This window comes from Pseudophryne corroboree, chromosome 2 (assembly GCF_028390025.1).
Source record: "Pseudophryne corroboree isolate aPseCor3 chromosome 2, aPseCor3.hap2, whole genome shotgun sequence".
Taxonomy (NCBI): domain Eukaryota; kingdom Metazoa; phylum Chordata; class Amphibia; order Anura; family Myobatrachidae; genus Pseudophryne; species Pseudophryne corroboree.
The window spans coordinates 996366048-996388853 of record NC_086445.1 but is presented as its reverse complement, the minus strand read 5'-3'; the positions used below and the strand labels follow the sequence as shown (position 1 = coordinate 996388853).

At 48.3% G+C, this 22806-nt stretch overlaps 1 protein-coding gene across 11 annotated transcripts in view; it reads right to left on the bottom strand.

Annotated features, from left to right (window-relative positions):
• ITSN1 (intersectin 1) overlaps nucleotides 1-22806 on the bottom strand; it is a 351280-nt gene that overhangs the window by 105711 nt on the left and 222763 nt on the right. For all 11 annotated transcript variants that reach the window (XM_063956498.1, XM_063956491.1, XM_063956499.1 and 8 more), the window contains 2 exons: nucleotides 1461-1666; nucleotides 467-549 (listed from right to left, as the gene is read on the bottom strand). In XM_063956498.1, coding sequence (XP_063812568.1) covers nucleotides 467-549; nucleotides 1461-1666 — 289 coding nt within the window. The remainder of the gene's footprint in view (nucleotides 1-466; nucleotides 550-1460; nucleotides 1667-22806) is intronic.

The window sequence follows — 22806 nt, the reverse complement described above, 5'->3', positions numbered from 1 at the left end:
GCTAAACCCAAGTGAACCAGCTCACCTCGGGCACTAAACTAAGACTGGCTTGGAGGGGAGATAGTAGGGGAGGAGCTAGCCTCAGTGTTAGAATTTTAAAGTGCCAGCTCCCAATTACTACCTACTATTTCCCCATTGTAACTACGCTCCAGTGGCCCCTAGTGGATCAAGGAGAAAGAGATGCGAAACGTGTGCTGTATAATAACGGTTAAGTAGCAAAATATTGCCTATTTTTGATACTATACTTTACTGTCAACAACTGCCATGTCACCCCATCAGCTCCTATACCTGGCTGTCTCTTTCCATGCAGACTTACTAAGGGGACTCTGGTTACCTGATGAATTAAGACCTCACTTTCACATTCCTTGCAACAGTGATCAGCACATGCGACAGCCCCCAGCTCCGTAGCTAACGTTGGACAGATGCATAGTGAGGTGTTCGTGACCCGCCCCTAGCCCGGCCTTACCTTCTCCTTGGACAGAAGGTTTGAACGCTGGTGATGAAATTCTCTTCAGGCTTGCCGGGCTCTCTGAAGATGTTGAATCAATGCTACGGAAGTAAGAGACGTTGGGAATGAGCTGACGGCATCAAAAAAAGCTGAGTGCACAGTATGAACCTACATTTTCAGCAAGAAGGGACAATATACGTAAAAATGCTGTAGCAAATATCAGACGTATGAATACCTCCTCCTACAAGCCGGGTCACGGCTTTTCCTTTTTTTACCAACAGTGTGCCCATGGGCAACAGGTGTGACTTATGCTTGGGATAACACATGGCGTAGCGCGTGGAATAGTGAAAATAAATATAATGGTGCAAATCTAGAAAATATTGTGAGAACTCAACTTGAGCAAGAAGTTATTAAAACATTGCCACTTTATTGTAAGCGCTGTCTCTCAAAATCCATTAAAGTAGCTTTTGGGAAAATTGGGGGAACAGCAACAAAAAAAGTAAAACACGTGGAAGGCCGCATCGTACCCGCGGGCCACCATTATGGCGGCATTGGTTTAATGTAACAGAAATGCTCGAACATTTATTAATTCACACTTAGTCCTGTATTCATTTCTACATCAGTCATGGGATACATGATATAATTTAGGGGCCGCGTGTGGCCCCGTAACCTTCAAAAGGTTTGCACATTACCTTTCATTATTTGAAACATACATTAGATGAAAGACAGCCACTAATCTGTAAGAACATATCAGCAAGTATTACTGGGAACAGGGAGCCACAGCTGAAGGATCAGAGAAACCCCTGTTGGCCATTACTGCTCTAGTGTGTTATCTCATTATAATGAAGAATTATCACTATGGAGAGATAAATGCGGAGGTGACACCTCCCCTGCAATCCTGGGCCTAAACAGAAACCCCAGTGATCTGTAAATTTACCTTGAAGAGTACAGAAATAGTTACACAAACAACTAAGAAAATGATTGTAAATACTTCTATAGGTGACATACGAACCTCGTAGACTTCCTTAGGGGACCTGAAATGAGTTTCACATAAGATTTGGGAAACCAGCCCTTGTGCCCCTGGACCTCACCAAACCACCACATGTCCTGCTGTTCCAAAACAGTAATAATGTCACTTTTGTTGAAATTTAGGTGGTTGTCCTTCTTGGCCCTCCAAGGATACAGGGCTTGTGCTTGGAGTCCCTCTACTTTTTCACCCTATAAACAGAAGACAACAAAATAAGGATTTTTGTTTACTTAACGTAAAATCTCTCTCGGATTCCATCTGGGGGACTCTGCGCACTTACTGCTTTGTTAGAGTGTGTGGGTAAAGGAGTTTGTCACTGAACCTATAGAAAACTAACTCCTCCCCCCTCTAACCCCTCCCATCTCCAGCCTGACTAACCAGTACCTCAGTTAACATTTAGCAAAGCCGAAAGAGACAAAACAGAATACAACCACTAAACCAGACAAATATACGGGAGGGATTGCAGCGTCCCCCAGATGGAATCAGAGAAAGAGATTTACAAAAAAACAAAAATCCCTATTTCTATTTCATCCATCTGGGGGATGCTGCGCACTTACTGCTGGGATTTCCCAAAGCAAGCTAATTAGAGGAGGGAGACACAGACGGCAGAGCTGTCTGCAAAACTTGACGTCCAACAGAGGCAGTCTCCAAACCAAAAGTATGAAAACGGTAGAACTTTGTGAAGGTATGCACGGACGACCAGGTCGCCGCTCTGCACAGCTGCTCGACAGATACACCACCGCGAACAGCCCAAGAGGCTCCAACGGCCCTAGTCAAATAAGCCCGAATTGGAAGATATGTATGCCCGACGAATGGCCGAAGTCACCCAACGAGCCACCGTGTTCTTAGAAGCCGGCCAACCCCGTTTCGGTGCGTCAAACAACACCAACAACGTATCCGTACGACGGAAAGATTCGGTACGAGACAAATAAATGCGTGAGTCATCCAATAAGGCCAAATGGTTTTCCTCCCCTGAGGAAGAAGGAGTAAACGCTGGAAGGACAATGTCCTGATTCAGGTGGAAAGCAGACAACCTTCGGAAGGAAGGAAGGTTTTGTACGCAGAACCACTCTGTCATCGTGAGAAACCAACAAAGGCGGCCTGCAAGAAAGAGCCGCCAACTCAGATACACGTCTGGCTGAGGTAATGGCCAAAAGGAAAACAACCTTGAGTGTTAGGAATCGCAATTCCACAGATTACAATGGTTCAAACTGAGGTTTCTGAAGAGCCGTAAGAACTAAATTCAAGTCCCAGGGAGGAACCGGGGGGAACAAAAGGTGGTTGAATCCGAAGTACTCCCAGATGAAATGTCTGGACCTCTGGAATGAGAGCTAATTTCTTTTTTAAAATGTACAGATAAGGCAGAGACCTGTCCTTTAAGTGAGGAGAGTCGCAGACCTTTAGCGAAACCCTCCTGAAGGAAAGACAACAGGCGAGGTACCCTTAATAGGTCCGGTGCCAATCCGCTTTTTTGACACCAAGCAATGTAAATACACCACACCGTGTGATAAATTCCAGAAGTTACCGGCTTCCTAGTCTGAATCATCGTTTGTTGAGATAATCCTTTAGCTCTTAAAATGCTGGATTCAAGAACCATGCCGTCAAAGCCAGCAGATTTAAATCTGGGCAGCGTCATGGTCCTTGAAGAAGGAGGTCCGGTCGCAGAGGAAGACGTTAAGATTCCTCGACAACCATGCCACGCAGTAGTAGAGTGTACCACTGTCGGCGCGGCCAATCCGGAGCTACCAGAATGACTGGCAGGCCTTCTCGCCGGATGCGTTGTAGTAGACGTGGAATTAGCGGAATCGGTGGAAACACATATCCCAGTTGAAACTGCCATGGAGCGGTCAAGGCATCGATTAGAGTCGCTTGAGGATCCCGAGTGCGCGACCCGTAGTGAGGGAGCTTTTTGTTGAGACGAGACGCTATGATATCTATGTCGGTCCGCTCCCCACAGAGACACTACAGTAAGAAAAACCTCCTGGTGAAGCGCCCACTCTCCCGGGTGAACTGTTTGACCACTTAAGATATCTGCTTCCCAGTTTTCGACTCCCTGAATGTGAATCGCGGAGATGGCCGGAACCCAACACTCCGCCCACTTGAGAATATGAGTGAGAATATGAGTGACCTCTTTCATGGCATTCCAGCTTCGAGTTCCTCCTTGTCTGTTTATGTAAGCCACTGCCGTGGCATTATCAGACTGAACACGAACTGGATGACCCTGGACCATGGTTTGTATTTGAATGAGCGCATACCGGATCACTCGCACCGCTCCCCAACCCATGAGGCTGGCGTCTGTGGTGACCATTATCCAAGACCAAATTGTGAACGGAGCTCCCTTGGTCAGATTGTGGCTGTGTAGCCACCATTGTAGCGATTGACGAGTCTGTACCGACAAGCGGAACAACTGTAATTCAAGGTGTGGTCCCATCCGAGTCCAACAGCTGAGAATCTGAGCTTGAAGGGGTCGGGCATGAAATCTGACACGCAAAGCACAGCAAAGTAAAAATCTAAGAACACACATACACATATATAAGGAACAGCCCAATGCTGTGGCTTTGTGGCTGTCCTGTACCTTATCCGTGCCTCCTAGGATTCCTGACCGGATAGAGAGCCCCAGTGACCACAGTATGGTGACCATCCAGAGGCAGATTAGAGTGGGAAAATCAACATACACTAACTAACCCCACTCTAGCAGTACCTGCCACCTGTATACAGGGACTAGGTACCCCAGAAAAACTATATAAAACAAAAAAACCTAACTAAAAGCTATAAGTAAAAAAAAGGTGTCTGTACTCCACAGGCACAAAACTAAAACTGAGGTACTGGTTAGTCAGGCTGGAGATGGGAGGGGTTAGAGGGGGGTGGAGTTAGTTTTCTATAGGTTCTGTGCCAAACTCCTTTACCCACACATTCTAAACCAGCAGTAACTGTGCAGCGTCCCCCAGATGGATAAAAGAGAAAAAGTTATCTAGTAACAATGAACTACACAACAATACACAAGGAAAAAAAAAAAAAGAAGCAAACTTTAATAACCTGGCGCTATGTGCAAAAGCTCTAGAATGCGGAAACACAACCAGATATAAACCTACGTTTGGTAAACAGCATTACAAATCCAATAAATGAACAAATTAGTTGCAATGGGTTAAAGATAGCATGGTGTTTGGTGTTATGTTTGTAGTGCGAGTGCGTCTCTATAACCTGTATGTATTTGAGGGGGTATCATCAAGTTTGAATTAGCACCATGAGATCTTTATGACACGGAGGCTCGAGGATATCACCTAAAGTAGCGGAGGCCTGAAAGGCAGCGTGTTAAAGGTCATTTTCATAAAAATCAGTTTTATAATAACCTGACTGACACGTACGTACGTACATATATATATATATATATATATATATATATATATATATATATATATATATATATATATATATTATATAGGATTTTGGTACAGGTTGAGTATCCCTTATCCAAAATGCTTGGGACCAGAGGTATTTTGGATATGGGATTTTTCCGTATTTTGGAATAATTGCATACCATAATGAGATATCATGGCAATGGGACCTAAATCTAAGCACAGAATGCATTTATGTTTTATATGCACCTTATACACACAGCCTGAAGGTAATTTTAGCCAATATTTTTTATAACTTTGTGCATTAAACAAAGTGTGTCTACATTCACACAATTCATTTAGGTTTCAAATACACCTTATACACACAGCCTGAAGGACATTTAATACAATATTTTTAATAACTGTGTGTATTAAACAAAGTTTGTGTACACTGAGCCATCAGAAAACAAAGGTTTCACTATCTCACTCTCACTCAAAAAAGTCCGTATTTCGGAATATTCCGTATTTCGGATATTTGGATATGGGATACTCAACCTGTACTTACCAGGTAAATCCTTTTCTTTGAATCCATAGGGGAAACTGGAGTACTCTTGGGATATGGACGGCTTCCGCAGGAACAGGGCACTGAATATTTAAATTTAGAACACTCCACCCCTCCATATCCCAGAGTACCTCAGTGTTTACTGAGCCGAACAGGAGCTACAGAGAGGTTGACAATGGAGTATTACATATAACATAATGGACAATAACGAAGTTAACACATAACGTTACTGACAACTAAACAGTTGACACCATAACCGATAGAACTTGATAATTTGAACCAGTCGGTGAGAGTGTGTTACCATAAGATCCCCTGAACTTACCCCAAACCAGGTAAAACTGCTCTGAGTGGGCGTCCAGTGCCCCCTATGGATTCAAAGAAAAGGATTTACCTGGTAAGCACCAAAATCCTATTTTCTTTTTCATCCACTAGGGGTCACTGGAGTACTCTTGGGACGTACCAAAGCTTCCCCCGTGGGCGGGAGAGCTGTTTGGCACCTGTAACACTAGGCGGCCAAAGCTAGATGCTGATGCCGCAAACGTATCAAACGTGTAAAAGCGCACAAACGTGTGCACTGATGACCATGTACCCGCACGGCAAAGCTGCGTCAAAGAAGCTCCACGACCAGCTGTCCATGAAGTTCCCACAGAACGTGTGGAATGAGCTGTTACTGATGTAGGCGGCTGTAACCTAGCATGAAGGTAAGCCTGACGTTTGGTCAGTTTTATCCATCTGGATAAGGTCTGCTTAGAAGCTGGCCAACCCATCTTGGCAGCATCATAGAGAACAAACAACGTATCCGTCTTACGGACTGTAGACGTTCGGGATACATAAACGCGTAATGCGCGTACCACATCCAGAGTTCCAGAATGTCCTGTTAACACAGGAACTACTATTGGTTGATTGATGTGAAAAGATGACACTACCTTTGGTAAGAAAGAGGGATTCGTCCGAAGTTCCGCGCTGTCATCATGAAACACCAAATACGGTGGCTTGCATCACAAGGCACCCAAATCTGAAACACGCCTTGCCGAAGCTAAGGCTAGGAGAAAAATTGTTTTCCAAGTGAGAAACTTAATATCCACTTGTTGTAAGGGTTCAAAATATGAAGACTGTAAGAAATCTAAAACCAGATTCAAGTCCCATGGCGCTGTAGGTGGAATGAATGGAGGCTGTACTCTGAGGACACCTTGCAGAAAAGTGTGTACAGACGGCAATAGAGCCAATCGTCTTTGAAAGTAAATTGACAAAGCAGATACCTGCACCTTTAGTGTAGATAAACGCAGTCCTCCATCTAACCCCGTCTGCAGAAATAACAAACGACGGGATAACTTGAAAGATGATGTCGGAAACTTCCGAGCTTCACACCAACCTATATAGGCACGCCAAATTCTGTAATAATGAGCTGCCGTAACCGGCTTCCTAGCTCGTAACATGGTTGGTATAACAGATTCTGGAATGACCTCTCTTCTTAAGAGGGCGGTCTCAACAGCCACCACATCAAACGCAGCCGCGCTAAATCGGGGTAAAGGAACGGACCCTGCTGTAACAGGTCCGGACGTAGTGGGAGCGGCCAAGGATAGTCTGCGAGTAGTCCGTGGAGATCCGAGAACCAAGCACTCCGAGGCCAATGAGGCGCAACTAGTATGACTGTGACGGCCTCTCTTTTGATCCGTTTTAGCAACAGAGGGAGCAGCGGAAACGGTGGAAACAGATACACGAGGCTGTACGGCCACGCAATTGTGAGAGCATCCACCGCCACTGCCTTTGGATCTCTCGCTCTGGACACATACTGGGGCGTTTGGAGATTGTGGCGAGATGCCATCAGGTCCACTGAGGGTAACCCCACCTCTGGACCAACATGTGAAACACTTCTGGATTTAACCCCCATTCTCCTGGATGAAAATCCCGACGGCTGAGATAATCCGCCTCCCAGTTGTCCACTCCCGGAATGAACACTGCCGACAATATCACTTGGTGATGTTCGGCCCAATTGAGGATTCGAGCTACTTCCCGCATTGCCATGCGGCTTCTCGTTCCTCCTTGTTTGTCGATGTACGCGACTGCCGTCGCGTTGTCTGACTGCACCTGGACAGTCTGAGACCGAAGCATGTGTACTGCTTGTCGTAGCGCATTGTAAATTGCCTGGAGTTCCAGGACATTTATAGACAGCAATCTTTCGTGATCCGCCCAGAGACCCTGGAGCTGACAATTTTGAACTACAGCTCCCCAACCTCTGAGAATCGCGTCCGTCGTTAGAATTATCCAATTCCAGGCGCCGAACCGTTTCCCTGCGGTTAGATTGTGTACTTTGAGCCACCAGAGAAGAGATACCCTTGCCGACAACCTCACCCTGTGGTGAATCTGCAGATGCGAGCCCGACCACTGTGAGAGCACATCCAGTTGAAATGGACGCGAGTGAAAACTTCCGAACTGAAGCGCTTCGAAAGCCGCCACCATTGTGCCTAAGAGGCGAATGCACAAATGTACCGAAACTGTGCGTGGCTTGAGCACTAATTGTACCAGATGACGAATAATCTGTACTTTCTGTTCTGGCAGGTAAATTCTTTGATTGACCGTATCGAGAATCATACCTAGGAATTGAAGTCGTTGAGACGAAATTAAATGTGATTTCTTGAAGTTGACAATCCAACCGTGCTGAACCAGTACATGGGCCCTCATTCCGAGTTGTTCGCTCGTTCTTTTTCATCGCATCGCAGCGATTTTCCGCAAACTGCGCATGCGCAATGTTCGCACTGCGGCTGCGCCAAGTAAATTTGCTAAGAAGTTTGGTATTTTACTCACGGCATTACAAGGTTTTTTCTTCGTTCTGGTTATCGTTGTGTGATTGACAGGAAGTGGGTGTTTCTGGGCGGAAACTGGCCGTTTTATGGGAGTGTGTGAAAAAACGCTGCAGTTTCTGGGAAAAACGCGGGAGTGGCTGGATAAACGGGGGAGTGTCTGGGCGAACGCTGGGTGTGTTTGTGACGTCAAACCAGGAACGAAACTGACTGAACTGATCGCAGTGGCAGAGTAAGTGTCGAGCTACTCAGAAACTGCTTAGAAATTTCTATTCGCAATTTTGAGAATCTTTCGTTCGCAATTTTGCTAAGCTAAGATTCACTCCCAGTAGGTGGCGCCTTAGCGTGTGCAATGCTGCTAAAAGCAGCTTGCGAGCGAACAACTCGGAATGAGGGCCATTGTACGTTATCAACGCATGTTGGAGGAGCATCTGTTGAGACGGAGCTTTGATGAGCAGATCGTCTAAGTACGGAACTATTGTCACTCCCAGGGATCTGAGATGAGCCATCATCACAGACATCACTTTGGTGAATACCCGAGGCGCTGACGAGAGGCCAAACGGTAGAGCCTGAAACTGGTAATGGTTCTGGCGTATTGCAAACCGCAAGAACCTCTGATGAGGCGGCCAAGTTGGAATGTGTAAGTACGCATCCTTGAGATCTAACGCAATCATGAATTCCTGTGGCTCTAAACCTGCAATTACTGACCGCAGAGATTCCATCTTGAATCTGTCGTAAGTGACGTACTGATTGAGACCCTTTAAGTTCAATATTGGCCTGACGGAGCCATCCAGCTTCGGTACCACAAACAGACTGGAATAATAACCCTGACCCTGTTGTACCGGGACCTGAATCAAAGCTGCTGAATCCAGTAGGGACTGAATGGCAATTTGCAGAACCACCCTCTTGTCGTCCGAGAGAGATAGTCCTGTCTTGAAAAACCGCAGTGGCGGAAGACAGTCGAACTCTATTTTGTAATCTTTTAACACTAAATTGCGGATCCACCCATCTGTGGATGTCTGGAACCACGCCAAATGGAACGTCTGAAGGCGTGCTCCCACATTAGGAGATCCGAGATGGGCTGGGATCCCGTCATGCCACTGGCTTGTCGGTGACCTTGGCGTCCTGACGACTGGTGTTGGTTTGTTGGAAACCATGTCCTCGTCTACCAGGCGTGGCTGTTCCTCTGCCACGCCCGCGAAAGGGCTGAGGTCTAAAGGATTTGAACGCAGGTCCAGAGTATCTCCGTCTTGGTACCGTTGGAGGCAATGGTAAGAAAACAGTCTTTCCTCCCGTGGCCTCAGAAATCCATTTGTCCAATTCAGGACCAAACAACTTCTCGCCCCGTAAGGTAACGCCTCTATACATCTTTTGACCTCTGCCTCCGCTTGCCAAGAACGCAGCCAGAGTGCCCGTCGTACTGTAACCAGTGACGATGAAATGCGAGAAGTGAGCTGACAGACGTCAGTAGAAGCTGTACATAGATACTCCGCAGCCTCCAGATTTGATCAGCAAGAAGTATAAGGTGATCGTCATGTAGGGCAGACTTGAGTTCTGTTATCCATACTATGAGCGCCTTAGTGACCCAAATGCCAACCAACCCGGGTCTCAGCAGCACTCCTGCTGCTATATACATGGACTTTAGCATAGTTTCTATTTTGCGGTCTGAAGGGTCTTTAAGCGTAGTAGCAGTTGACACTGGTATGGTTAATTTCTTGGTAAGTTTTGACACAGACGATTCAACCATTGGTGGATTCTCCCATGTACATGTCACCGAGTCTGGAAACGGGTAACTAGACTTAAATCTGCGAGGTATAGAAAACCGTTTATCTGGATTCTTTCGTGTTTCTACTAACATCTTATTAAGAGATTCTGAAACAGGAAAACACATTGGAGATCTCTGTCGTTTAGTAAATACGACTTCATCATTTGTCAGAGGCTCCTCAGTTTCTGTAAATTTCAGAGACTGACGCACCGCTCTGATGAGATTATCAATGCCTGGGCTGTTAAAATCATCACTATCTGACTCCACTTCACCCTCCTCACCCTCATCTTGCGCAGTGAGGTCTGGCATGGAATCGTCAGAATGCAACATAGCAGAAACTGGTAAATCATAAGACATATGAAATTTATCCCATCTACCCAAAATGGATTTGGACTTTTGGCAAGGCTGAGACGCCTCTGGTAGTTCTGGCGGTCTCACCCTAGACTCAGATCTTGCTGCTTCCCGCTCTTGTCGAGCGGCGGTCACTTCTGATTGCAACCCAGCCAGTACATTGGCTAGCATTTCCCATGGACGGTCCGGGGATGAAACCGGCTTTAAAACCGGAGCAGAAATTGTATTCGTAGCTGAATTCACAAAACATACTGTACATGTGGTAGATCCATCCGGTAACACACTGTTACAGACCTTGCAGTGTAACTGCTTTTTAGTTTTTGCTGGTGCCTTACTCATTATGCAGACAGACAATACAATATAAAAAGACAGACCACTTGCACGACTCAGTAAAATAGTACTAAGGTGTGTGTAATATATATATATATATATATATATCTGGCCAAGTGCAGTACACGTGGCCAGTCCTATGAAATGTGATCCCAAATTCCCACTAACACCCCTGCGCCTCCGGTGGAGTAGAGATGTAGGACAGGAACGTTCTGGAATCACAACAGGAAGAACAGGAAGCATGGTTAAAATGGGCCCATGCCATGCTTACAGTCTAATCACAGTACAGGTTATAATCTTGTGAAACAGATATATAACCTGGGATAGTGTAACAAAAGCCTAATAGCCTATGCTTTCTATATCATCTATGCAGCCTAGCATACTGCTGCTGCTGCTCCCCCCCCCCCCCCCCCCCCCCGTGCAGCTGCGTGCTCCTGCTGCTATATACATGGTGCTGTGAGCTTCTCCCCCCCCCCGTATGCTCCGTGTACTGGAACACCAGGAGCATGTAAAAGGGAACGGCCAGCGGGAGCCGGGTAGCGGGACGGCCAGCGGGCGCCGGAGAACAGACAGCGGGAGCCGGGGAGCGCGCTCCCTCTATGCGGCTCTGAGCAGCGGCGGCGGGCGGCTTACTATGTGGCTCCGAGCAGCGGCGGGCAGTTTACATCTCAGAAACAGTGTCCCCACAGAGCGGGGCGGCAGCGTGAGCTGACCGCCCCATCCCCCAACATACTTGGACTCCTGTGGTGAGGCTACGACAGGGCTTCTCTGTAAGCACCGGCCAGCCTTTTCTGCAGGATGTCTGCTCTGGCTGTGAGGGTGCTCTTTTAGAGAGGACCGACATGCCACAGCTGCTTGTAGCAGCTTCCACTATCCCGGACCCACGCCTTTTGGAAGGGGGAAAGGGATGTGGTAAAGTAAAAAAATTAAAATCAGAAATAATAAAAATAAAAATATATTCAAAATAAGTGTGGACTGAGCCACACAAGCCTGTTGCTACGATGAGCACAGAAAAAACACTGAGGTACTCTGGGATATGGAAAGGTGGAGTGCTCTAAATTTAAATATTCAGTGCCCTGTTCCTGCGGAAGCCGTCCATATCCCAAGAGTACTCCAGTGACCCCTAGTGGATGAAAAAGAAACAATAAGAATTTACTCACCGGTAATTCTATTTCTCGTAGTCCGTAGTGGATGCTGGGAACTCCGTAAGGACCATGGGGAATAGACGGGCTCCGCAGGAGACTGGGCACTCTAAAGAAAAGATTAGGTACTATCTGGTGTGCACTGGCTCCTCCCTCTATGCCCCTCCTCCAGACCTCAGTTAGGGAAACTGTGCCCGGAAGAGCTGACACTACAAGGAAAGGATTTTTGGAATCCAGGGTAAGACTCATACCAGCCACACCAATCACACCGTACAACTTGTGATAACCTTACCCAGTTAACAGTATGAACAACAACTGAGCCTAACTCAACGGATGGCTCATAACAATAACCCTTATTTAAGCAATAACTATATACACGTATTGCAGAAAGTCCGCACTTGGGACGGGCGCCCAGCATCCACTACGGACTACGAGAAATAGAATTACCGGTGAGTAAATTCTTATTTTCTCTGACGTCCTAGTGGATGCTGGGAACTCCGTAAGGACCATGGGGATTATACCAAAGCTCCCAAACGGGCGGGAGAGTGCGGATGACTCTGCAGCACCGAATGAGCAAACACAAGGTCCTCCTCAGCCAGGGTATCAAACTTGTAGAACTTTGCAAAGGTGTTAGAACCCGACCAAGTAGCTGCTCGGCAAAGCTGTAAAGCCGAGACCCCTCGGGCAGCCGCCCAAGAAGAGCCCACCTTCCTTGTGGAATGGGCTTTTACTGATTTTGGATGCGGCAATCCAGCCGCAGAATGAGCCAGCTGAATCGTGCTACAGATCCAGCGAGCAATAGTTTGCTTTGAAGCAGGAGCACCCAGCTTGTTGGGTGCATGCAGGATAAACAGCGAGTCAGTCTTCCTGACTCCAGCCGTTCTGGAAACATATATTTTCAAAGCCCTGACTACGTCCAGCAACTTGGAGTCCTCCAAGTCCCGAGTAGCCGCAGGCACCACAATAGGTTGGTTCAAATGAAACGATGATACCACCTTTGGGAGAAATTGGGGACGAGTCCTAAATTCTGCCCTGTCCATATGGAAGATCAGATATGGGCTTTTACATGACAAAGCCGCCAATTCCGACACACGCCTAGCCGATGCTAAGGCCAACAGCATGACCACTTTCCACGTGAGATACTTTAGTTCCACGGTCTTAAGTGGCTCAAACCAGTGGGATTTCAGGAAATCCAACACAACGTTAAGATCCCAGGGTGCCACTGGTGGCACAAAAGGGGGCTGAATATGCAGCACTCCCTTAACAAACGTCTGAACCTCAGGCAGTGAAGCCAGTTCTTTTTGAAAGAAAATGAATAGGGCCGAAATCTGGACCTTTATGGACCCCAATTTTAGGCCCATAGTCACCCCTGACTGTAGGAAGTGCAGGAATCGACCCAGCTGGAATTCCTCTGTAGGGGCCGTCCTGGCCTCACACCAAGCAACATATATTCGCCATATACGGTGATAATGCTTTGCTGTCACGTCCTTCCTAGCCTTTATCAGCGTAGGAATAACTTCATCCAGAATGCCTTTTTCTGCTAGGATCCGGCTTTCAACCGCCATGCCGTCAAACGCAGCCGCGGTAAGTCTTGGAACAGACAGGGCCCTTGTTGCAGCAGGTCCTGTCTGAGAGGCAGAGGCCATGGGTCCTCTGTGCGCATTTCTTGCAGTTCCGGGTACCAAGTCATTCTTAGCCAATCCGGAACAATGAGTATTGTTCTTATTCCTCTCTTTCTTACTATTCTCAGTACCTTGGGTATGAGAGGAAGAGGAGGAAACACATATACCGACTGGTACACCCACGGTGTCACTAGGGCGTCCACAGCTATCGCCTGAGGGTCCCCTGACCTGGCACAATATCTTTTTAGCTTTTTGTTGAGGCGGGACGCCATCATGTCCACCTATGGCAGTTCCCATCGCTTTGCAATCTGTGTGAAGACTTCTTGATGAAGTCCCCACTCTCCCGGGTGGAGGTCGTGTCTGCTGAGGAAGTCTGCTTCCCAGTTGACCACTCCCGGAATGAACACTGCTGACAGTGCTTGCACGTGATTCTCCGCCCACCGAAGAATCTTTGTGGCTTCCGCCATTGCCATCCTGCTTCTTGTGCCGCCCTGGCGGTTTACATGGGCGACTGCCGTGATGTTGTCTGACTGAATCAGCACTGGCCGGTTTCGAAGCAGGGGCTCTGCTTGACTCAGGGCGTTGTAAATGGCCCTTAGTTCCAGTATATTTATGTGTAGAGAAGTCTCCAGACTTGACCACAGCCCTTGGAAGTTTCTTCCCTGAGTGACTGCCCCCCATCCTCGGAGGCTTGCATCCGTGGTCACCAGGACCCAGTCCTGTATGCCGAACCTGCGGCCCTCGAGAAGGTGAGCACTCTGCAGCCACCACAGAAGAGACACCCTGGCCCTTGGGGACAGGGTGATCAGCCGATGCATCTGAAGATGCGATCCGGACCACTTGTCCAACAGATCCCACTGAAAGATCCTTGCATGGAACCTGCCGAAGGGAATGGCTTCGTATGAAGCCACCATCTTTCCCAGGACTCGCGTGCAGTGATGCACCGATACCTGTTTTGGTTTCAGGAGGTCCCTGACCAGAGATGCTAATTCCTGGGCCTTCTCCACCGGGAGAAACCCCTTCTTCTGTTCTGTGTCCAGAATCATGCCCAGGAAAAGCAGACGCGTCGTAGGAATCAGCTGCGACTTTGGAACATTCAGAATCCAGCCGTGCTGTTGCAACACTTCCTGAGAGAGTGCTACGCTGATCAACAACTGCTCTCTGGACCTCGCCTTTATGAGGAGATCGTCCAAGTACGGGATAACTATAACTCCCTTCTTTCGAAGGAGTATCATCATTTCGGCCATTACCTTGGTAAATATCCTCGGTGCCGTGGACAGGCCAAACGGCAACGTCTGGAACTGGTAATGACAGTCCTGTACCACAAACCTGAGGTACTCCTGGTGAAGTGGGTAAATGGGGACCTGCAAGTAAGCATCCTTGATGTCCAGCGACACCATAAAATCCCCTCTTCCAGGCTTGCAATAACCGCTCTGAGCGATTCCATTTTGAACTTGAATTTCTTTATATAAGTGTTCAAGGATTTTAAATTCAGAATGGGTCTCACCGAACCGTCCGGTTTCGGTACCACAAACATTGAGGAATAGTAGCCCCTTCCCTGTTGAAGGAGGGTGACCCTGATAATCACTAGCTGGAGGTACAGCTTGTGAATTGCCGCCAGTACTACCTCCCTTTCCATGGGGGAAGCTGGCAAGGCTGATTTGAGGTAACGGCGGGGGGGAGTCGCTTCGAATTCCAGCTTGTATCCCTGAGATACAATTTGTACAGCCCAGAGATCCACCTGTGAGCGAACCCACTGGTTGCTGAAGTTTCGGAGACGCGCCCCCACCGCACCTGGCTCCGCCTGTGGAGCCCCAACGTCATGCGGTGGACTTAGTGGAAGCAGGGGAGGACTTTTGTTCCTGGGAACTGGCTGCATGGTGCAGCTTCTTACCTCTACCCCTGCCTCTGGCAAGAAAGGATGCACCCCTGACCCTCTTGCCTTTCTGAGAACGAAAGGACTGCATTTGATAATACGGTGCTTTCTTAGGCTGTGAGGAAACCTGAGGCAAGAAAGTCGACTTTCCAGCTGTCGCTGTGGACACAAGGTCCGATAGACCGTCCCCAAACAATTCCTCACCCTTATAAGGCAAAACCTCCATGTGTTTTTTAGAATCAGCATCTCCTGTCCATTGCCGAGTCCATAAGACCCTCCTGGCAGAAATGGATATAGCATTAATTCTAGAGCCCAGCAGGCAAATGTCCCTCTGAGTTTCCCGCATATATAAGACGACGTCTTTTATATGGCCCAGGGTTAGCAAAACAGTATCCCTGTCGAGGGAATCTATGTCGTCTGACAGAGTATCTGTCCATGCTGCTACAGCACTACACATCCAGGCTGAAGCAATAGCAGGTCTCAGTAGAGTACCAGAGTGTGTATACACTGACTTCAGGATAGCTTCCTGCTTTCTATCCGCAGGCTCCTTTAGGGCGGCCGTATCCTGAGACGGCAGGGCCACCTTTTTAGATAAGCGTGTCAGCGCCTTGTCCACCCTAGGGGATGTTTCCCAACGTAACCTGTCCGTTGACGGGAAAGGGTACGCCATCAGTAAACTCTTAGAAATCACTAGTTTCTTATCAGGGGAACTCCACGCTTCTTCACATAGGCCCTCATTCCGAGTTGTTCGCTCGGTATTTTTCATCGCATCGCAGTGAAAATCCGCTTAGTACGCATGCGCAATGTTCGCACTGCGACTGCGCCAAGTAACTTTACTATGAAGAAAGTATTTTTACTCACGGCTTTTTCTTCGCTCCGGCGATCGTAATGTGATTGACAGGAAATGGGTGTTACTGGGCGGATACACGGCGTTTCAGGGGCGTGTGGCTGAAAACGCTACCGTTTCCGGAAAAAACGCAGGAGTGGCCGGGGAAACGGTGGGAGTGCCTGGGCGAACGCTGGGTGTGTTTGTGACGTCAACCAGGAACGACAAGCACTGAAATGATCGCACAGGCAGAGTAAGTCTGGAGCTACTCTGAAACTGCTAACTCGTTTGTAATCGCAATATTGCGCGTACGTCGGTCGCAATTTTAAGAAGCTAAGATTCACTCCCAGTAGGCGGCGGCTTAGCGTGTGTAACTCTGCTACATTCGCCTTGCGAGCGAACAACTCGGAATGAGGGCCATAATTCATTTAATTCATCAGATGGGGGAAAAGTCACTGGCTGCTTTTTCTCCCCAAACATATAAACCCTCTTGGTATTAACAGGGTTAATCTCAGAAATGTGTAATACATCTTTCATTGCAATAATCATGTATGGGATGGCCTTGGTCATTTTAGACTGTAAATGTGCCTCATCATCGTCGACACTTGAGTCGGACTCCGTGTCGACATCTGTGTCAACCATCTGAGATAGAGGGCGTTTATGAGCCCCTGACGGTTTCTGAGTCGCCTGGGCAGGCGCGGGCTGAGACCCCGGCTGTCCCAAGGCTGCAGCGTCATCAAACCTTTTATGTAAGGAGCTTACATTGTCGTTTAAGACCTTCCACATATCCATCCAATCAGGTGTCGGCCCCGACGGGGGCGACACCACACTTATCTGCCCTTGCTCCGCCTCCACGTAACCCTCCTCATCAAACATGTCGACACAGCCGTACCGACACACAGGGAATGCTCAGACTGAGGACAGGACCCCACAAAGTCCTTTGGGGAGACAGAAAGAGAGAGAGTATGCCAGCACACCACAGCGCTATATAACACAGGGATTTTCACTTATAATAAGTGATTACCCAATAGCTGCCTTATATGTTTTATTTGCGCCTAAATTTATGTGCCCCCCCTCTCTTTTTTTACCCTTCTTGTACCTGGATACTGCAGGGGAGAGCCTGGGGAGCTGCTTCCAGCGGAGCTGTGAAGAGAAAATGGCGCTGGTGTGCTGAGGAAGAAGGCCCCGCCCTCTCAGTGGCGGGCTTCTGTCCCGCTTTCTGTGTAAAAAAATGGCAGGAGTTTTTACATATATACCCCCCCCCCCACCCCGCCCCCCCAGCGCCCTGCACCCTACAGTGACCGGAGTGTGTAAGTGTGCTGGGAGCAATGGCGCACAGCTGCGGTGCTGTGCGCTACCTTAAATGAAGACAGGAGTCTTCTGCCGCCGATTTCGTCGTCTTCAAGCTTCTGTTCTTCTGGCTCTGCGAGGGGGACGGCGGCGCGGCTCCGGGAACGGACGATCGAGGACAGGTGCCTGTGTTCGAACCCTCTGGAGCTAATGGTGTCCAGTAGCCTAAGAAGCACAAGCTAGCTGCAAGCAGGTAGGTTTGCTTCTCTCCCCTTAGTCCCACGTAGCAGTGAGTTTGTTGCCAGCAGAAGCTCACTGAAAATAAAAAACCTAATAAATACTTTCTTTACTAGTAAGCTCAGGAGAGCCCACTAGGAGCACCCAGCTCTGGCCGGGCACAGATTCTAACTGAGGTCTGGAGGAGGGGCATAGAGGGAGGAGCCAGTGCACACCAGATAGTACCTAATCTTTTCTTTAGAGTGCCCAGTCTCCTGCGGAGCCCGTCTATTCCCCATGGTCCTTACGGAGTTCCCAGCATCCACTAGGACGTCAGAAATAAATATATATATATATATATATATATATATATATATATATATATATATATATATATATATAATAAGAATTTACTTACCGATAGTTCTATTTCTCGTAGTCCGTAGTGGATGCTGGGGACTCCGTAAGGACCATGGGGAATAGCGGCTCCGCAGGAGACTGGGCACATCTAAAGAAAGCTTTAGGACTATCTGGTGTGCACTGGCTCCTCCCCCTATGACCCTCCTCCAAGCCTCAGTTAGGATACTGTGCCCGGACGAGCGTACACAATAAGGAAGGATTTTGAATCCCGGGTAAGACTCATACCAGCCACACCAATCACACTGTACAACTTCTGATCTGAACCCAGTTAACAGCATGATAACAGAGGAGCCTCTAGAAAAGATGGCTCACTACAGCAATAACCCGATTTTTTGGTAACAATAACTATGTACCAGTATTGCAGACAATCCGCACTTGGGATGGGCGCCCAGCATCCACTACGGACTACGAGAAATAGAATTATCGGTAAGTAAATTCTTATTTTCTCTAACGTCCTAAGTGGATGCTGGGGACTCCGTAAGGACCATGGGGATTATACCAAAGCTCCCAAACGGGCGGGAGAGTGCGGATGACTCTGCAGCACCAATTGAGAGAACTCCAGGTCCTCCTCAGCCAGGGTATCAATTTTGTAGAATTTTACAAACGTATTTGCTCCTGACCAAGTAGCTGCTCGGCAAAGTTGTAAAGCCGAGACCCCTCGGGCAGCCGCCCAAGATGAGCCCACCTTCCTTGTGGAGTGGGCATTTACAGATTTTTGGCTGTGGCAGGCCTGCCACAGAATGTGCAAGCTGAATTGTACTACAAATCCAACTAGCAATAGTCTGCTTAGAAGCAGGAGCACCCAGCTTGTTGGGTGCATACAGGATAAACAGCGAGTCAGATTTTCTGACTCCAGCCGTCCTGGAAACATATATTTTCAGGGCCCTGACAACGTCTAGCAACTTGGAGTCCTCCAAGTCCCTAGTAGCCGCAGGCACCACAATAGGTTGGTTCAGGTGAAACGCTGAAACCACCTTAGGGAGAAACTGAGGACGAGTCCTCAATTCCGCCCTGTCCGAATGGAAAATCAGATAAGGGCTTTTACAGGATAAAGCCGCCAATTCTGACACGCGCCTGGCCCAGGCCAGGGCCAACAGCATGACCACTTTCCATGTGAGATATTTTAACTCCACAGATTTAAGTGGTTCAAACCAATGTGACTTTTGGAACCCAAAAAACTACATTGAGATCCCAAAGTGCCACTGGAGGCACAAAAGGAGGCTGTATATGCAGTACCCCTTTTACAAACGTCTGAACTTCAGGGACTGAAGCTAGTTCTTTTTGGAAGAAAATTGACAGGGCCGAAATTTGAACCTTAATGGACCCCAATTTCAGGCCCATAGACACTCCTGTTTGCAGGAAATGTAGGAATCGACCCAGTTGAATTTCCTCCGTCGGGCCTTACTGGCCTCGCACCACGCAACATATTTTCGCCAAATGCGGTGATAATGTTTTGCGGTTACATCCTTCCTGGCTTTGATCAGGATAGGGATGACTTCATCCGGAATGCCTTTTTTCCTTCAGGATCCGGCGTTCAACCGCCATGCCGTCAAACGCAGCCGCGGTAAGTCTTGGAACCGACAGGGTCCTTGTTGGAGCAGGTCCCTTCTTAGAGGTAGAGGCCACGGATCCTCCGTGAGCATCTCTTGAAGTTCCGGTTACCAAGTCCTTCTTGGCCAATCCGGAGCCACGAATATAGTGCTTACTCCTCTCCATCTTATCAATCTCAGTACCTTGGGTATGAGAGGCAGAGGAGGGAACACATACACTGACTGGTACACCCACGGTGTTACCAGAGCGTCTACAGCTATTGCCTGAGGGTCCCTTGACCTGGCGCAATACCTGTCGAGTTTTTCCCAACGGTTTATAATCATGTGGAAGACTTCTGGGTGAAGTCCCCACTCTCCCGGGTGGAGGTCGTGCTGAGGAAGTCTGCTTCCCAGTTGTCCACTCCCGGAATGAATACTGCTGACAGTGCTATCACATGATTTTCCGCCCAGCGAAGAATCCTTGCAGCTTCTGCCATTGCCCTCCTGCTTCTTGTGCCACCCTGTCTGTTTACGTGGGTGACTGCCGTGATGTTGTCCGACTGGATCAACACCGGCTGACCTTGAAGCAGAGGTCTTGCTAAGCTTAGAGCATTGTAAATGGCCCTTAGCTTCAGGATATTTATGTGAAGTGATGTCTCCAGGCTTGACCATAAGCCCTGGATATTCCTTCCCTGTGTGACTGCTCCCCAGCCTCGCAGGCTGGCATCCGTGGTCACCAGGACCCAGTCCTGAATGCCGAATCTGCGGCCCTCTAGAAGATGAGCACTCTGCAACCACCACAGGAGGGACACCCTTGTCCTTGGTGACAGGGTTATCCGCTGACGCATCTGAAGATGCGACCCGGACCATTTGTCCAGCAGGTCCCACTGGAAAGTTCTTGCGTGGAATCTGCCGAATGGGATTGCTTCGTAGGAAGCCACCATTTTACCCAGAACCCTTGTGCATTGATGCACTGAGACTTGGCTCGGTTTTAGGAGGTTCCTGACTAGCTCGGATAACTCCCTGTCTTTCCCCCCCGGGAGAAACACCTTTTTCTGGACTGTGTCCAGGATCATCCCTAGGAACCGAAGACAAGTCGTCGGAACCAGCTGCGATTTTGGAATATTGAGAATCCAATCGTGCTGCCGCAACACTACCTGAGATAGTGCTACACCGACCTCCACCTGTTCCCTGGATCTTACCCTTATCAGGGAATCGTCCAAGTAAGGGATAACTAAAATTCCCTTCCTTCGAAGGAATATCATCATTTCGGCCATTACCTTGGTAAAGACCCGGGGTGCCGTGGACCATCCATACGGCAGCGTCTGAACTGATAGTGACAGTTCTGTACCATAAACCTGAGGTACCCTTGGTGAGAAGGGTAAATTTTGACATGAAGGTAAGCATCCTTGATGTCCCGAGACATCATGTAGTCCCCTTCTTCCAGGTTCGCAATCACTGCTCTGAGTGACTCAATCTTGAATTTGAACCTCCGTATGTAAGTGTTCAAGATTTTAGATTTAGAATCGGTCTCACCGAGCCGTCCGGCTTCGGTACCACAACAGTGTGGAATAATACCCCGTTCCCTGTTGCAGGAGGGGTACCTTGATTATCACCTGCTGGGAATACAGCTTGTGAATGGCTTCCAAAACTGTCTCCCTGTCAGAAGGAGACATCGGTAAAGCCGACTTTAGGAAAACGGCGAGGGGGAGACGTCTCGAATTCTAATTTGTACCCCTGAGATATCACCTGAAGGATCCAGGGGTCTACTTGCGAGTGAGCCCACTGCGCGCTGAAATTCATTGAGACGGGCCCCCCACCGTGCCTGATTCTGCTTGTAAAGCCCCAGCGTCATACTGAGGGCTTGGCAGAGGCGGGAGAGGGTTTCTGTTCCTGGGAACTGGCTGATTTCTGCAGCCTTTTTCCTCTCCCTCTGTCACGGGGCAGAAATGAGGAACATTTTGCCCGCTTGTCCACGAAAAGACTGCGCCTGATAATACGGCGTCTTCTCATGTTGAGAGGCGACCTGGGGTACAAACGTGGATTTCCCAGCTGTTGCCGTGGCCACCAGGTCTGAAAGACCGACCCCAAATAACTCCTCCCCTTATTAAGGCAATACTTCCAAATGCCGTTTGGAATACGCATCACCTGACCACTGACGTGTCCATAACCCTCTACTGGTAGAAATGGACAACGCACTTAGACTTGATGCCAGTCGGCAAATATTCCGCTGTGCATCACGCATATATAGAAATGCATCTTTTAAATGCTCTATAGGCAAAAATATACTGTCCCTATCTAGGGTATCAATATTTTCAGTCAGGGAATCCGACCACGCCAACCCAGCACTGCACATCCAGGCTGAGGCGATTGCTGGTCGCAGTATAACACCAGTATGTGTGTAAATACATTTTAGGATACTCTCCTGCTTTCTATCAGCAGGATCCTTAAGGGCGGCCATCTCAGGAGAGGGTAGAGCCCTTACAAGCGTGTGAGCGCTTTATCCACCCTAGGGGGTGTTTCCCAACGCACCCTAACCTCTGGCGGGAAAGGATATAATGCCAATAACATTTTAGAAATTATCAGTTGTTATCGGGGGAAAACCACGCATCATCACACACCTCATTTAATTTCTCAGATTCAGGAAAACTACAGGTAGTTTTTCCTCACCGAACATAATACCCCTTTTTGGTGGTACTCGTATTATCAGAAATGTGTAAAACATTTTTCATTGCCTCAATCATGTAACGTGTGGCCCTACTGGAAGTCACATTTGTCTCTTCACCGTCGACACTGGAGTCAGTATCCGTGTCGGCGTCTATATCTGCCATCTGAGGTAACGGGCGCTTTAGAGCCCCTGACGGCCTATGAGACGTCTGGACAGGCACAAGCTGAGTAGCCGGCTGTCTCATGTCAACCACTGTCTTTTATACAGAGCTGACACTGTCACGTAATTCCTTCCAACAGTTCATCCACTCAGGTGTCGACCCCCTAGGGGGTGACATCACTATTACAGGCAATCTGCTCCGTCTCCACATCATTTTTCTCCTCATACATGTCGACACAAACGTACCGACATACAGCACACACACAGGGAATGCTCTGATAGAGGACAGGACCCCACTAGCCCTTTGGGGAGACAGAGGGAGAGTTTGCCAGCACACACCAAAGCGCTATATATATACAGGGATAACCTTATATAAGTGTTTTTCCCCTTATAGCTGCTGTATTGTTAATACTGCGCCTAATTAGTGCCCCCCCTCTCT